The sequence below is a fragment of the Alligator mississippiensis genome, chromosome 6 (assembly GCF_030867095.1).
Source record: "Alligator mississippiensis isolate rAllMis1 chromosome 6, rAllMis1, whole genome shotgun sequence".
In the NCBI taxonomy this organism is placed as follows: Eukaryota; Metazoa; Chordata; order Crocodylia; family Alligatoridae; genus Alligator; species Alligator mississippiensis.
In genome coordinates this window covers 48,546,542-48,561,845 of record NC_081829.1, presented here as the reverse complement: position 1 = coordinate 48,561,845, position 15,304 = coordinate 48,546,542, and the positions used below count along the sequence as shown (strand labels likewise).

Genomic DNA, 15,304 nt, shown 5'->3' with positions numbered 1-15,304 from the left:
AAAAAAACAAACAAACCATGACCATTGTGTTCAGAGCTCTTCATATTTTAAGACTAAAGGAGTTATCTGTTACCAAAAGGCCTGCTGTAAAGATAAGGCCAACAAGGCTTAATGGTCACAGGAAATGATAAAAAAGCATTTCTTATAAGAAGGTTTAATAAAATAAATAATTAAATATTATAAAAGTTTTTGTTGGAAATAAAGACTGAATTTAAAATAAAAATATTCTCACCGATTGTGTATGGTATGGGGTGGCAGGTGTGTATAGTAAAGATAAACCAGATTAAAACAAAAACAAAAAAAAAGCTGACCTGTGTGTCCAGATCTTCACATATTTTAAGACTAAAGGGTGGAATTGTCTATTTTAAAACAGTTATATTTTACTTTATACATACACTATTTTCCTTAATGTATTATTTAATATTTTAATACAGAGGACTTACTTATTGTATCATTTCATTTGTATTACAGAGAGCTTATCAAGTGGGGAAGCCACATGCAATTTTACCACAGCAAGGTAAAAATTATTTTTAAATGGTGGGTTATTTGTGGCTGTCTTAATATAATCACATTAAATTATAAAAACTGTTTGTACCTGTTTGTTTTCAAATAGAACCTCTTCTTCTAAAATAGAAAAGCAGAACAAACACATACAGTCATGTTTTTATCCAGTAGTAAAAGGTAATTTTTCTGAAATCAGCTTTTGAAATTTTATGTGTTTCTTGTGGGAGGAGAAGCTGTGTGTAGGGGTTAAGCAAATTTTAAATTTGTAGTGTGTGTGAGGAAAGTGAATTCTCAATGCTGAGGTGTAAATTTTATATTTCCTATGTGATGACACGCACCACTCCCAAAGAAGAGTAGGGGCCTGGACAGAGACCTCTGAAAACACAAGCAAAAAAACCCAGAAATGCTCAGCCTGCAGATTATAATACCCAAGGATCAGAAGACCACCGGGACAGAACAGAAGGGTATGGTTCCTCAGAGGAAAACAAGCCACATACCTCTGAGAAGGCCATATGTAAAAAGACAAGGATTCACACCCCCAAAACAGGTGATCTGGACATTGTGAATAAGAAACCCAGGACTGATTGATCACACAATTTAGAGAAAGAGGAGAGTCTTTCTCCTTTTTTGAAATATCATGATTATTGTGAAAAAAGAGGGGGGTTTGAAGTGGTGTTGGCAGGCGTATACATTTCAGAAAGAGTGTGCGGAGCACTTTGAAAGATGATTACTACCAGAGCAAATGGGTAAATTTTACTCAGAGAGGAGGTAGTCTGTGTAACGTGGACAACAGTCATGGCTTGTATCATAAGAGGGGGAGTCATGGTAAATATGGGGGTAAGAATGAGTGGCCAATGAGCAAGTGGCTCACAGGGAAAAAAATAAGGGCCTAGTTCAAGAGAAGTGTAGGGAAGGCTAAACAATGGTTGACAAAAAATAAGAGATCCCCTAGTACTGGCACTTTAGAAGGCCACTCAAATGCTTCCCCTCCTCCCAGGCCTGACCCTTCACCAGAACCCACGGACCCTGAGAGAGGGGGTGAAGAATATGATTTAGAAAGCCTTTCGAGGGTGCCTCAAATGTACCCCAGCCTCCCAGACCTGACCTTTCACCAGGACCCACAGATCCAGAGAGGGGAGATGGTGACTATGATTTAGGAAGCCCTTTAGAGGGCCCCTCAAATGTTCCCAGGCCTCCCAGGCCTCCCTCACCACCAAGACCTGAAGGGTCAGAGAGTTGGGATAACAAATCTGGTGTAGAAGGCAGTTTAGAGGACCCTCAAGCACTCCCTGGTCTCCTGAGTCAGCAGAGGATGTTTTACCAGATGTACATATGGTGTGGGTGAGAAGGCAAGAGTGGCCTGTAGCCAGGTTTGGAGGCATGAGGTACACTGAGGAGTTCCATTTTGTGAATCTGGATCATGTGCCATTACACGTGGCATACGAAGCCATAAGCCAAGGGGTAGAAGAAATTGTAGCAGAACTCCACCAGAGATTCACAGGCAATGACTATGACCAGTTATGTATTCAGGCAGATAGCATGGCAAACTGTTTATACTCTTGAGTTATTAATTTAAATAAGATGACCCCAGAGCTGTTTTTAGAGTGGTTCAACAATCTGTTAATAAGCCAGAGAGAAATATTACTCGATTCGACATTTTAGCTGGTTGTGGTCATTGTGAGAGGCCGGGGAGGTGGGAGCCATAGAGTTATAAGCTCTATCCCCTATTCCAGATCATTGCTAAAAAGAGGAAGTATTTAATTGACTTGAATACCTATGATACTAACCTGTGCTTTGCAGGCAGTCTATTGGCTGTTACAAAATGTAGAGGGGCCAGAGATGTCGAACTGCTAGATGGTGCCAAAGAACTGCGTAGGAAAGTAGGCATGTCTATAAATCAAAAGGTTATGTTCTATCAAGTACCTTTGTTTGAAGACCTTGAACAGGTTAACATTCACATAGTGATGCATAAGGAAAAACTTGGGTGGAGTTTATTTAAAACACAGGACACACCCAGATACCCCAACACCTGTTTTCTTCTGCTGCATGGTGAACATTATTATGGTATTTGGGATGTGAAAAAGGTGTTTGGCATGAGAAATTATTACAATCTTTGTCAGACATTGTACAGCTATAGCCACACATGTAGGTTCCGATGTCATCTGTGATCATTGGACCTCAAACACCCAGTCACGTGCCACCTTGCTCCACATGATGGGGGGTGTTCGCCTTGCAGACTCCCGTAACTAGCCAAGTAGTTGTTCACTGCCAAAGTAATTTGCCCCTATCTTTCCTGCCATGACTTTGAATGTTCCCAGTGGGGGGCTGACTCCTCAGGGTCTTTCTGTGGCACACAGTCTGCCCAGCTGTCACTTATGGGGCTCCACCACCCCTACACCCCATCCTTATGCCACCTTGCTGGTTGGATCTGTTTTCTTGGCCAAGTCCCTCTCCTCCTGTTGTAACTGAGGGCCTTTCAGTTGCTTCCCATCCTAGGCTTTTTTACACTTGGAGGTCCTGACCGTAGAACCTGGGCTTCGTTAACACTTACCCCTGTCCCATGGATTAAATCACAATGTAGAGCCCTATGATCCCTGCCCCAAGCACTCAGTTTGCCTAAGCCCATTCTCTCTCTCTCTCAACCCCTTCACACGGGGAAACATAAAAGACAAAACCACAAAAGAAAACCATAAGATAACTCACCTGTTGCCTGGCTAAGAGCCTAGGAATCCCCCTGTTCTGCCCCTTTCATTTAGGTACCAGGAGCCTTGTTCCCTGGAGTCTACCTGGGGTATGACCCCTGCTTGGGTCATACTCCCGTGGTCTCCTCTTAAGGTAGTCCTTTACCTTTTGCAACTCTTTCCACCAACCCCGTGCTTCCCCACTTCTCTCCTTTCTGGAGTGACCCTGCCTGGGTGTGTCATGGTCTGACTGAACGTGGCTGACCACCTTCTGGGTTCAGGGTAAGTGCTCAGCTCTTCTGTCGCCCTTCCTGTTGCTCCTTCTGAGGCTCTCCTCATGGGGTTACTTCCTCCTCCTCCCCGTCATTCCCACTACTCCCACCTGTTATACTGTGGGTCTTTGTAGGCTCTTCCCTACCACCTTTGTTGCTGCCATCTTTGCAGCCTACAGAGGCTGCTTCTGGCATGTCTTTGCTGTTATTGTCACGTTCTCCACCGCTGCCGACACACCCCTCCTCAGGAGCCTCCACTGACTCCTTGTCCACAGCTCCACTCTTCCTGGGAGATTCTCGGCGTGTGTCACTCATCCACACGCTCCTCCAGTCCATTCTCTCTCCCTTCCTTCCGTCATCCACCATTTTTATTCTTGCCGGCCAGTGATTGCTGGTGACGTCACCGGCCGGTCTCAGCTGACGAGCTGCATGGGTTTCTCTTCCTGCTCCTGCCACGCCGCGGCTCCTGCTGCAGGTAAGTGTTTTTTTCTTATTTTACTTTTTCCATTTGTCCCCTCTTCCTCTCATTTACTCTGTTCCCCATAACTTTCTTTTCTTATTTGGGGTCCTTCCTCCCATTCTCTCCTGGGACATCGTCTTTGCCTGAGCCCAAACTGTGCTGAAAACTTGAGCAGGACACAAAGGTGCCCTAATTGTAAGCTGTTCTGTCATTCCAAAGAGTGCTTAGAAAGGCGTGTGGCCCTGGCCTCTAAAAATTGGATTGAATGTCTGACTAAAACTCTGTGTGATGAGTGTAAATCTTACATGGACAAAAAGCATGAGTGCAAAGGGCGGCAGTGCAAACAGTGTTATAGGAAAATTACGGACAGCTAAAGACAGGGGAAAAAAACCTCAGAAAGCCACAGGCAAAACCCCCCAAAAGGCTTGTAAAGCTAAGCCCAAAAAGCCAGAAAGCACTTGGGAGTTTAAGGGTGAAGAGTGTCTGTCTGATTTTATTAATGTCTTTATAGATAAAAAGTTCAAGGACTACACCTTTATAGCTCACAATGCCAAAGGCTATGATGGTTACTTCATTACCAGCCAGTTATTGAAGGAAAAAATGGGCATTAAACTAAGCATTCAGGGTGGTAAACTCATGTGCATTGAAGTGACCAGGCTAGGCATTTGTTTTATTGATTCTTTAAACTGTTTGCCAATGAAACTTAGCAGACTTCCACAGGTGATGGAGTTTGAAGGATGAAAGGTTATTTCCCACATTTTTTTAACATGGCAGAAAACCAAAATTATGTGGGGCCTCTCCCAAAGGTGGAGTACTACGGCATTGAAAATATGATGTCCGGTGAGAAAGGACAGTTTTTAGAATGGTATCAGAATAACCGCGACAAGACCTTTGGCATGCAAAAGGAGCTGGCCTATTATTGCCAGCAGGATGTAAACATTTTGAAAGAGGCCTGCTGCCTCTACAGGGATGAGATTATGAAAATGACATGGTGGGTAAACCAAGTGAAAGTAGATGGTGAACTCCAAAACGTAGTACGCTGCATAGATCCTTTCCAATACATCATGCTGGCCTCCATCTGCATGGCCATGTACAGGTTTATGTTTTTGGAACTGCAGACCATAGCATTTCTCCCCACAGACAACTATCACAGATAGAAAAAGAGATTTTCAACCCCATCTATCCAGTGGCTAATGTACATTTCAGAGAAAGAAAATATTCAAATTCGACATGCCTTACAGGGTGGGGAATTTCAAGTAGGCCCCTATTTTTTAGACGGCTATGTCAACATTGATGGGGAACCTACGGCATTTGAATTTAACAGATTTTTTCCACGGTTGCATCACTTGCTACAATGAGAAAGACCAGAACCCGTTGACAGGGACCACCTTTGGGTTTCTGAATTATCAGGAATTGCACAAGACCAATTATCTCAAGAGAGAGTGGTTTACCGTTAGGACCAGTTGGGAGCATGAGTGGAAGGCTCTGTTAGAAACAGATGGGGATCTGGTAGATTTTTTTAAACAAAACCCTGCTGCCTTCTCCACTGGTGCCTAGAGATGCTCTTTTTGGGGGGAGAACTAATGCCATCTGTCTATATTACCAAACTAAACCCGGCGAACAAATAGACTATTACGATTTTACCAGTCTTTACCCCTTTATAAACAAAATGAAGGAACACCCAACTGGACACCCTGAAATCATTCATGACAATTTCTAACCCTTGTCAAGCTATTTTGGAATAGTCAGGGTGAAACTGTACACACCAAAAAAACTTTTTTTTCCCTGTGCTACCCACCAGGGTGAACAGGAAATTTATGTTCACACTGTGCTGCCTCTCTGCAGAAACAAGAAAGCATAAGTGTGACCACACTGATGAAGAGAGGGCCCTCCTGGGCACGTGGTGCACACCAGAACTGAATAAAGCTATAACGAAGGGGTATAGAGTAGCTCAAATCTATGAAGTCTGGCATTTTGCCAAAAGGCCTAGCACCCTTTTTTCATGGTACATAAAAATGCACCTCCGACAGAAGCAGGAAGCCTCAGGATACCCCGCTTGCTGTACTGAGCAAGAAAAACAAGAGAGATATGTGGCCAATTTCTTGCAAAAAGAAGGCATGACCTTACACTGAGAGCATATCAAACCCAACCCTGCAAAGCGCCAAATAGCAAAATTGCTTCTAAATTCTTTGTGGGGTAAATTTGGTCAGAGAACCAACTTGCCCAACACCAGCATCGTTAGAGACCCCAAAGAACTCTTTGGCTACCTCTTTTCTCCCACCTATGAAATTTAATCTTGTGACTTTATTAATGATGAGGCAGCCTGTGTGTCTTGGAAACATGCCAAAGAGCATAACACGGTCTCTGGTAACACAAACATCTTTATAGCCTGTTTCACCACCTCTTATACACGCTTAGAGTTGCATGAGCTATTAGACAGCTTGCAAGACCAGTGTCTGTACCATGACACAGATTCTGTGATATTTGTGAGCCGCAAGGGAGATTGGAACCCCACACTAGGTGATTATTTAGAGTTTGTGTTCGCTGGTCCGAAAACCTATGGGTAAAAGTTGCCCGGGGGAAAGGTTTGCTTGAAGGTCAAAGGGATTACCCTGAATGTGGCCAACAGTGAAAAAGTCAACTTTGAAACCTTGAGAGATCTTGTTCTAAATTATGAGGCAAACCCCGCTGGGGACATCCCTAAAAAATTGTGATACAACAGCGCTCTATCATCAGGAACAAAAGCAAGTGGATGATAGAAACCAAAACCTTGAGAAAAATGCAGAAAGTCATTTATGACAAAAGGATCCTCACAGAAAACTTTAACAGCCTCCCCTATAGTTTTTAAAGATGGATATGTGATGGAAGCACCCCTTTTTTGTGGTTTTGGCAGGCCCTAGCAACTGTGGTAAAAGTTACTTTATAAAAAACCTTTTGGATCACGCTGAAAGAATGTTGTCTGTTATGCCTGAGAATATCGTGTGCTGCTATAGCTGTTGGCAGCCTTTGTATAAAGAACTGCTTTGTAAATATCCTTTTATCAGGTTTGTGGAAGATCTACCGGACAGTCTCAATGACAACTGTTTGTTTCCTCCTAATAAAATAAATATGGTTGCGGTAGATAATTTGATGGACTCTGCCTGCGACAGAGGTGAAATTGAGAAAGCCTTTACCAAGTACGTGCACCATCGGAATCTTAGCATTATGTATATGGTTCAAAATGTTTTCTGTCAAGGGAAAAGGAGCTGCACCATTGCCCTTAACACAAAATACATGGTTTTATTTAAAAACCCCAGGGATATGCTACAGAGAGTGCCCTTGGCTCGACAGATGTACCCGGGTAAGGCCCAGTTCTTTCTAGAAGCTTTTGAGGATGCCACTAAAACACCTTACGGGTATCTGGTGGTTGATTTAAATGCTTCTACCCAGGATGCTTTTAGATTAAGAACCGGGCTTTTTCCTCCTGACCAACCAGATGCTTACACTTTTAAAAAAACAGCAGGTGGGAATAAAAAGAGATGATGTAGCAGCGGCCTCTTCTTAGTTCTCAAGACAGTGGAAGGGGAACAAGTCTAACTACGTAAAAAGAAATTTGGTTGTCTTAAAACTGCTTCTTCAACCCTCCCCACAGCAGAGAAAAGCTATACTCTGCTCGGCCTCTGATGATTTAGTAAAGGCCATTTCAAAAATTGCTCTGAACACCTTAAAAGGAAACATCCCTTTGACACCGCATCAAATTCACATGCTGAAAGAGATGTGGGCTCATAAAAAACCTAAGTAACAAAAGATTGCCTCTTAAAAAAAAAGAAACAGCTGGTGAAACAGTCTGGAGGATTTATCAGACATCTGTTAAGTGTGATGGGCTAGCTGGCAGTGACTTAGCCCAGGGGTTTTGAAAGTGCAAAAGATGATTGGAGGACTTGGGATTCCCTTTCCTCACCAATCTGGTAATGATTTGGCCCAGGGGTTTTGAAAGGGCCAAAGATGATTGGAGGACTTGGGATTCCCTTTCCTCACCAATCAGGCCCCAGAGACTCACACTCCATGTCCCCTGATTGGCCTCTTGGGTCACTTGGAGGGGGATAAAAGGGGCAGCGCGGCTGACTCTAAAGAGACCAGTGAGGGACCACAAGGAAGGAGATTCAAAGAGCTGCCGAAGAGCTGAGCCAGCAGGGCAGGAGAATTTGCCCTAGAAGAGCCTGAAGGAGTGGGACCTGCAGGCAGCAGTTGGACCCTCAGGAGCACGGCATGCGGCCAGCAGAAGAGGCTCCCCACTGGGATCCAGGATTGCCTACGAGAGGCTGCAGCCAGCTGGAGAGGCTCCCCAGATCCAGCAAGGATCTGAGCAGTGACCTGAGAGGTTCCCAGCCCTGCTTCCAGCTCCTCCAGCAAAAGGCCAGGCAACTCGACATGAGGCCAGGCATCCTGGAAGGTCAAGACCCCTAGCAATTTAGACTAGTACCATCTCTGGCGGCTGTGTGGTAACGCTTCTGCCTACTATGTAGCAGATCCAAGTTCAAGTCTTGCCTGTGGAGACTTGGAGTGAGTGAGCTAACAGGGGGAAATTCTTCTTGCAGTGGAAAGGAGCCATTGTGTCTTTTCCCCCTCCAGGTACCTAGGCCCTATATTCCTTGTCATTTGACATTTTGTATTTTGCGCCTTTTATATTTCACCAACCAGTATTGTTTGTTCTGCTGTTTGTGTTTTACATTTTGGTTAACCCTGTCTTTTTTCAATGATTGCAAGTGTCTAACCTGTGTTGAATCCTGCCCCCTCAGGACATTGTAGTGTCCCCTATACCCTCTGGTTTATACTGGTTATGTTCCCAGTATTGTTCTCTCATTAAAAGGTATATGGTTAAGTCCCCATTGGTGGTCTGGCTCTGCTCCATAGGGGGAAGAGAGTCCCTACACCTCCCACACTGCTTGTGCACCTGCTTTGATCCCTTCAATTGGAGAGGGGGTACCTCTTGGAGTACCGCCCAGGTTACATAGTTTTGCTCTTCCTCTGATTACAGGGCTTTTGGCTAGCCGGTGATGGAGCACGCAGAAAAAATGTACCTGGTGCCCAAACATGAACTGGAACAAGTAAGGGCTCCCCCACCACCTCAGGAAAATATCAGAACCAAGGCAACCCGCTTATTGGATGATGAAATGAGGGATATTCTCCAAAGACTGGGGTTAGCAGAATAGGATATGTATGCATCCATGCTTTCAGAAATACCTGACCTACATAAAGCAGGGTGATCTGGACACGGAAATTAACCCTATTTCTGCTGCAACAGACCCCTCCCCCCCCAGAAGCTGGATACCCCTAGAAACTCCCACAAACCCCAACACAATCGTTCAGGAAGTATTGGATAACATGCATGCCCAATACAGAAAAAATGCTAAAGTACTGCTCACTAAGCTGAGCCAGCACAAGGATATTTCTTCTTGGGATGATCAAGGGGGTTTCATCTACAAAGGGATGCTCATCAAGGGTAGTAACATGCTCAACTTGGTCCGGAGAACCCTTCAGACTCACGCTGGGACTACTAAACATCCGCCTAAAGGCTGGGACATCTTTATGAAAGCCATGGCCAAGCTGAACGTACCTTCTTCTGTTATGGACAACATTGTGAATCATGATCATCTGGAATGGCTGAAAGTATCTGCCTCAAACCAAGAAACACCAACAACACCACCTAAGAAGCAGAAAACTGTCTCTAAAAGCCATTGGCTCTCCATGTAAAGTTTTACACTTTGAATTAAACTATACTGCTGTAAAGTTTTTGTCTACAGAGGATTTTTTGAATGAAAACACATGCACACACATATTTAAATAACAACAGCTTTATTTACAAAACATCAGCTGAGTGTTTTATTTAGACAAAGAATTTGTGAAAGTCATAACAAGAAATATATGGGCATGTTGAAACATGTTTTGAGCAGGCCCAGCCACACAGAAATTTTTATATTTACTTTTTACAAAATGCATCACCACCCTATCATTTTGTGCTAAATCGTCGAAATAATACAATTTTAAAATCTGTTCAAATGATAGCCCCTTGCGACAGTGGTGTAGGAAAAACACACAATGGTATTTGCAGGTGACAGATTGGGGGTCTTGTAACTGTTTCATCTGAAAAACAGTGTCGGTAGCGTTCTTGTTTAAAAACAACATAATGCTTTGAGGAAAGAGAGTGCTGTTTGGGGGGTGACTATACAAGTCAAAAAATTCTCCGCAGTTCCGATCCTCCAGGTAAACAGCCAACCAGTGTTCTCCGGGTTGATTATGTGGGTGCGTGTTGACCACCAAGCTCAGGGGCCTTTGAGACAGTCGAGTCTTAGGAAGCCAGTCACAGGGGAAAACATCTAAGAAAGTTTCTTTGGCATAAGGGTCTGAAGACAAAACCCTGATGAGCTGTTAGGTGTCCATCTTCACATGTAGTCAAACAGAACATTTCTCCTCTGATTTATTTCTATTACGGTGTCAAAGACCCCATACACAATCATGTTAATCATGTTGGGCAAAGCTGCAGCAAAGCGTATTTCTGCTCTCAGGTTCCCGGTTTTAATCAGCGAATAATGATCAGCACACTCCTGGTCAGGAGACAGGTCAAAGGCAAATAAGGTGTACCCCAGATCAAACGCCTCACGGTTGATTATCAGGGCCCAGTCTTTCATATGTTTACTGGCTGTCTGTACCAGCTGGATGTATTCTCTCATGCAGTTACCGTTCTCAAAATCTGGTTGTAGGGGCTTTGTCAGGGTTTGTTCTCCATTGACATACAGGGCCACAAACTTAATATTGTAATGTTTAAAGTTAAAGGGGTTCTTAGCATAATTCCTGCTAAAGGCATCATTATCCATGAACCCGATGATGATGAGTTTGGGCAACTGCCCCAGAAACAGATTCTCCTGGTTGCTAACTCAGCTGCCAGCAGGAATGTGAAACACTTTCATACCCACATGGTCTACAGGGTATTTAGCTCTGGTAGTAAGCAAGGCCTCCATGTGGCCCAGTCGGACGCCCAGGGCTACCTTCACTTTTTTCACAAAAAGTGAGGCGTATGTGATTTTTAGTTTACATTGGCCAGCCGCTGAGTTGCCCATCAAACAGAAGGCATCTTTGCTGTGTGTCAGCTTAATTTTCACATCCATGCCATTCAGCAACAGTTTTTCTTGAAAAAACATATCGCTATGGAGATGACCAAGCAGCTCTATCTTTTTGCTCCAGTCTGTCAGGTTTGTCCATCTCTGAAACCCATGATTATCGCCATCCCGCATGGCTGTTTCATGATGTCCAGGGGTATCTTTGTAAAACAGACCAGCAGAAAATTGGGTGGCGAGGGTGTCATCACTGTTGTTGAGAACCGGTTCGATGAAGGCTTGGTAAGAGTAACAGTTGTTGCTCTGGCTTATGAGATGATCTCCCAGAGTGACATCCAGCTGACTGAAGACAGAGGCTAGCAGGTAATTCACCAGACCCACTACTGCCCCAGCATCAAGATCAGTTCCATCGCCTTTTACAATCTTGCAGCAAAGGTACAGCAGTGTATTGTTCAAATCCATGTAATCTTCGCCATTCCCAGCTATGAAAAAGTCAAGGGGGCTGGACTCGGTAATAGCCGAGAGCGGGGGGATCTCAACATACAGGCTTTTCTCAATGCAGGTCTGTGTAGGGGCTATTTGAAACATATCCAGTTCAGATTTGGCGCATTCTTCAGACCTGCAGTGAACAAAGGCCATGGCGGTTAAAATATATTTCTGTTTCCTCCACGAGAGTGCCCCTTCTTTGTCCCAGGCTGCTTCTTGGTTTTTCATGTCTGGCTGCCCTGTCAACTTACCCTCTTCTTTTTAAGGGGTTGAAGAGGTCCTGCACTTCCAGAGTCTGGTGCATCTCTCTTTCTTTTAAGGGTCTTTCTTTGAATATAAATGAGGCCGGACCCCTCCTGCTTTGCCGGCTTGACCACCTTGTCTAGGACAGCTCGGGAGACATGAGCAATCACATCTTTGGCTATGTTTTACACTGCATTTTTAGCAAGGGGATTAATAATCTCCACACCCCTTCTCAAAAGCAGAACGGCTTTTCTAAAGAGGCTGTGAAATATGCCTCCCACACAAGCTCCGTACATCACGGGCACCCCCTGATATCCGGGAAGACCATGCCCAGCCTGGGCTTTATAATAATTTCTGTACAAATTAGGGTCCCCATAGTTTTTTACCATCACCATCATGCTTTTACTTATTTTAAAATCTCAAAGTCTTCCGGGGGTGTAGGTGAAGCTTAACGATCAACTTACCAAAGCAAAATGAGACGTGTTTCTTCTGATCCATCTTTATTTCAATGCTGATTGTGTCGATGTGGTGCTGACTGATGGGGACGTAATGTGGGTTGTCATATGAGATAGTGACAAACTCGTTGTTGCTCCCATGGACAGGGACAAAGTGTAGCAAAGGAACCACAAACTCCCAGACAAGCTGATGTTCCACAATGTCCGTCTAGACATACAGCAAATTGAACTGACCAGTAATATCACTGGGAAGGGTGGTTTTTTAGCAGAGGCCCTGAGTAGCATTCCCAAAATATAGGCTAGCTCACCATGCTAAAAACCATAAGAGTTATCTTTGGATTTAAGTCTCATTTTTCCAATTCTTTGGTCATAGTGCATAACTAATTTGGGCGGAGTAGGATTGGTGGAAATTGTATTGTTCATAAGATCCAGTAACTCTGTGATGGTTGTATAATACCCCCGAGGCAGGATGTACCCCCACTTTTTAGTCCCAGAAATGATTTTGAAAGGTGTGTCTTCGTTGATGTTGTTCCAGCTGTGCAGGTATTGTATTTCTGCTAACCCTATCTCCCAGTTCCCCAGCAGATCCAGAGGTTTAACCAGCTGTATGGTAAAGCTCAAGCTGGTGTTCTGCGGAAAAATGCTGGTGCAAGTGTTGTTGGGCAAAGTGATGTAAAAGTCACCATCACACATCTCGGCCTTCTAACCGAGGTACCCCTATATGTTACAAAGTTGGGTGACTTCCACCCTGCTGTTAAATTTAGATGGCCACCCCAACCATTTCACCAACAACCACTTCTTTCTTCCCTTTCCTTTCATTGCTGGAACTTTTTCAGCCCTGTAAACTCTGTACTGTTTGGGGTTCACTTTTTGTAGTTCTTCAGGGTAAAAAAACCCTCAATAGGTTTGTCTGCGTAATCTTTTAGGCAGTATACAGGCATCTGCACATGTCTAAGGACTTCATCCACTATGAAAATCTCATTGGTGAATGTTTGTTCATAACCTTTTTCAAACCTCCCTTTGGTCCTAGACACCTTCATCTGGTCTCCTTTTCTAAACACGGCTGCTGCTGGTTTTATCCTGCAATAGTCCCTGTACACAGCTTTCCACACCCATGGAGAGTTTGAGACATTCACGTCAACAGGCCTGGTGTGGATAGTTCTGTGAAAACTGTGGTTGTAGCTCATTATAAACTCTGGTAACACATCAATATGGCAAAAGGTGTTGCAGGCTGTAAAATACCTCCACAGCTTTGATTTTAATGTTCTGTTAAGCCTCTCTACCACTGCCACTTCCACTTCACTATTCATCACAAAATGGTGAATATTATACTGTTTTAACAGCTTGCTTAAAGACTTATTACAAATTCTTTCCCCCAATCAGTCTGTAAATTTCAAGGTACACGGCCCTCTGTAAAAATGGTTTTAAAGGCCTGAGCTATTTCACCGCCTGACTTGTCTTTTAGACCCACAGCCCAGGCATACTTTGATAATATGTCTATCACTGTTAAGACGAACTTAACCCCATGATTGTGGTTGGAAAACTGCTGCATATCCACCAAATCTGCCTGCCATTGCATATCAATATCTGAAACAACATTCTTGTTTCTTTTAAAATGTCTTCTTGTGTAGGGTGTAAGCATCCTGATCTGAAAGCCAGGCAGCCACCCCACTTCTCTTCAGAACCTTATTCTGCCTTTTGGTGGCTTCAAAAAGTGTGTTCACTCTGCCAAAACTGCCAGCTTCACCAGGAGAGTAATAAACTTCCTTTATCATAGCCTCCTGTGTAGACATGTCTGGTAACCGCTACCCCCACACCCACCCCCACACTAACACCTGTGTGGTGCATTCAAACGCTTGAGGACAAATTTAAACCATGGCACAAAGATACCATCATCCAAATTCTTAATGCCTGCTTCGGGGGCCTGGGTGATAATTCATAAGTGTACCACGTAATCTGGGGCAGTTCTTGCAGCATGAGGGGTTGGGCTTTGGGGGTCTGCATGAGTTGTCCTTCTGATGTCATGGACCATGTGGTGGTGGTGTCACACACCACATGACTGGGGATGGGGGTGGAGTTGCTGATGTCACACACCACGTGACTGGGGGTGGGGGCAGAGTTGCTGACATTGTAAGGAGTGACCTAGAAACCTCTACTCGAAGACGAAGAAGAAGAGAATGCTATGTGAAGAATGCCCATCTGCAATGATAAGGAGGAGACAGTCTTAGATAAAGGGGGCTTGAAAACAAAAGAAGAAACAGAGTACTGGGTTAAAGGGCTCATTAAAATACTAAAAATCACACCCCTAGGTGGGGAAAAAGTATGCTAATGAAACACACATGTATGTAAATGAGATACATGGCTAAAACACAGGTATAGAGACATGCTCAGTAAAGAACTTCTTGCGTCACTCACTTATAACCAATCATTAAACAAGCACGCTTGCGAAGGCTTGAAAACTCCTGTATAAAAGATGCTTAGAAGTAGTAGTAGGGGTGCTTGTTACGTGAATTATTCCACTTGCACCTTTTATTGCTAGCAATTAACCTTCTTTGTACTTTCACCCCTGGTATCTTTATTGGCCTTTGCATACCGGGCATGATGGAATTCTTGTCTCTCTTATCTAGTGACTTGGCCTAACTATTATTTAACTTAGTTCCCTAACTTCACCAAAATCTATATTCTATAAGCATTTGATTGATTTTCTGAAAATGTTCTTGGACAACACTGAATTTGGGATGATGTCACACCAGTATAACTGAGAAAAGAATTTGTCCTTCAATGATCTTGGAAGCAAGACATCTACGTAAGTGTCTATGTGCATACTACATATGGTTTTCAATCTATACATACAAGATTACACACATTTATACCTGGCAAAGCATGACAGAACCAACTTATATTTCACTTTATTATGTTATGTAAGTTTACAGTGGAAACAACTCTTTATGTATGTCTGCAGAACAGTTACAGGACAGTATAAAGGTTTTAGATCATCTTAAATACTATGCACATAATTACCACTGAAACACTATAATGCTGGGGAAAAAATGTTTGGTTGGTTAGTTATGGAATTAATTGGTTCCATGTGGTTTTGCTTAGTTAGATA

General features: G+C 43.6%; 1 protein-coding gene across 3 annotated transcripts in view; it reads left to right on the top strand.

The window, feature by feature from the left end:
* Positions 1-9,686, top strand: part of TMEM26 (transmembrane protein 26) — a 76,032-nt gene extending 66,346 nt beyond the window's left edge. The window contains exons 6-8 of one of the 3 annotated variants that reach the window (XR_009463036.1): positions 472-517; positions 614-1,051; positions 8,935-9,686. Coding sequence is in view for 2 of the 3 variants with exons in the window: in XM_059729856.1 (XP_059585839.1) it covers positions 472-517; positions 614-707 (140 nt within the window). In the remaining variant the exon portion in view is untranslated. Of the gene's footprint in view, positions 1-471; positions 518-613 lie in introns of all 3 variants that reach the window. The other 2 variants (XM_059729857.1, XM_059729856.1) reach the window with 2 other exon arrangements.
* Positions 9,687-15,304: the final 5,618 nt, after the last annotated feature.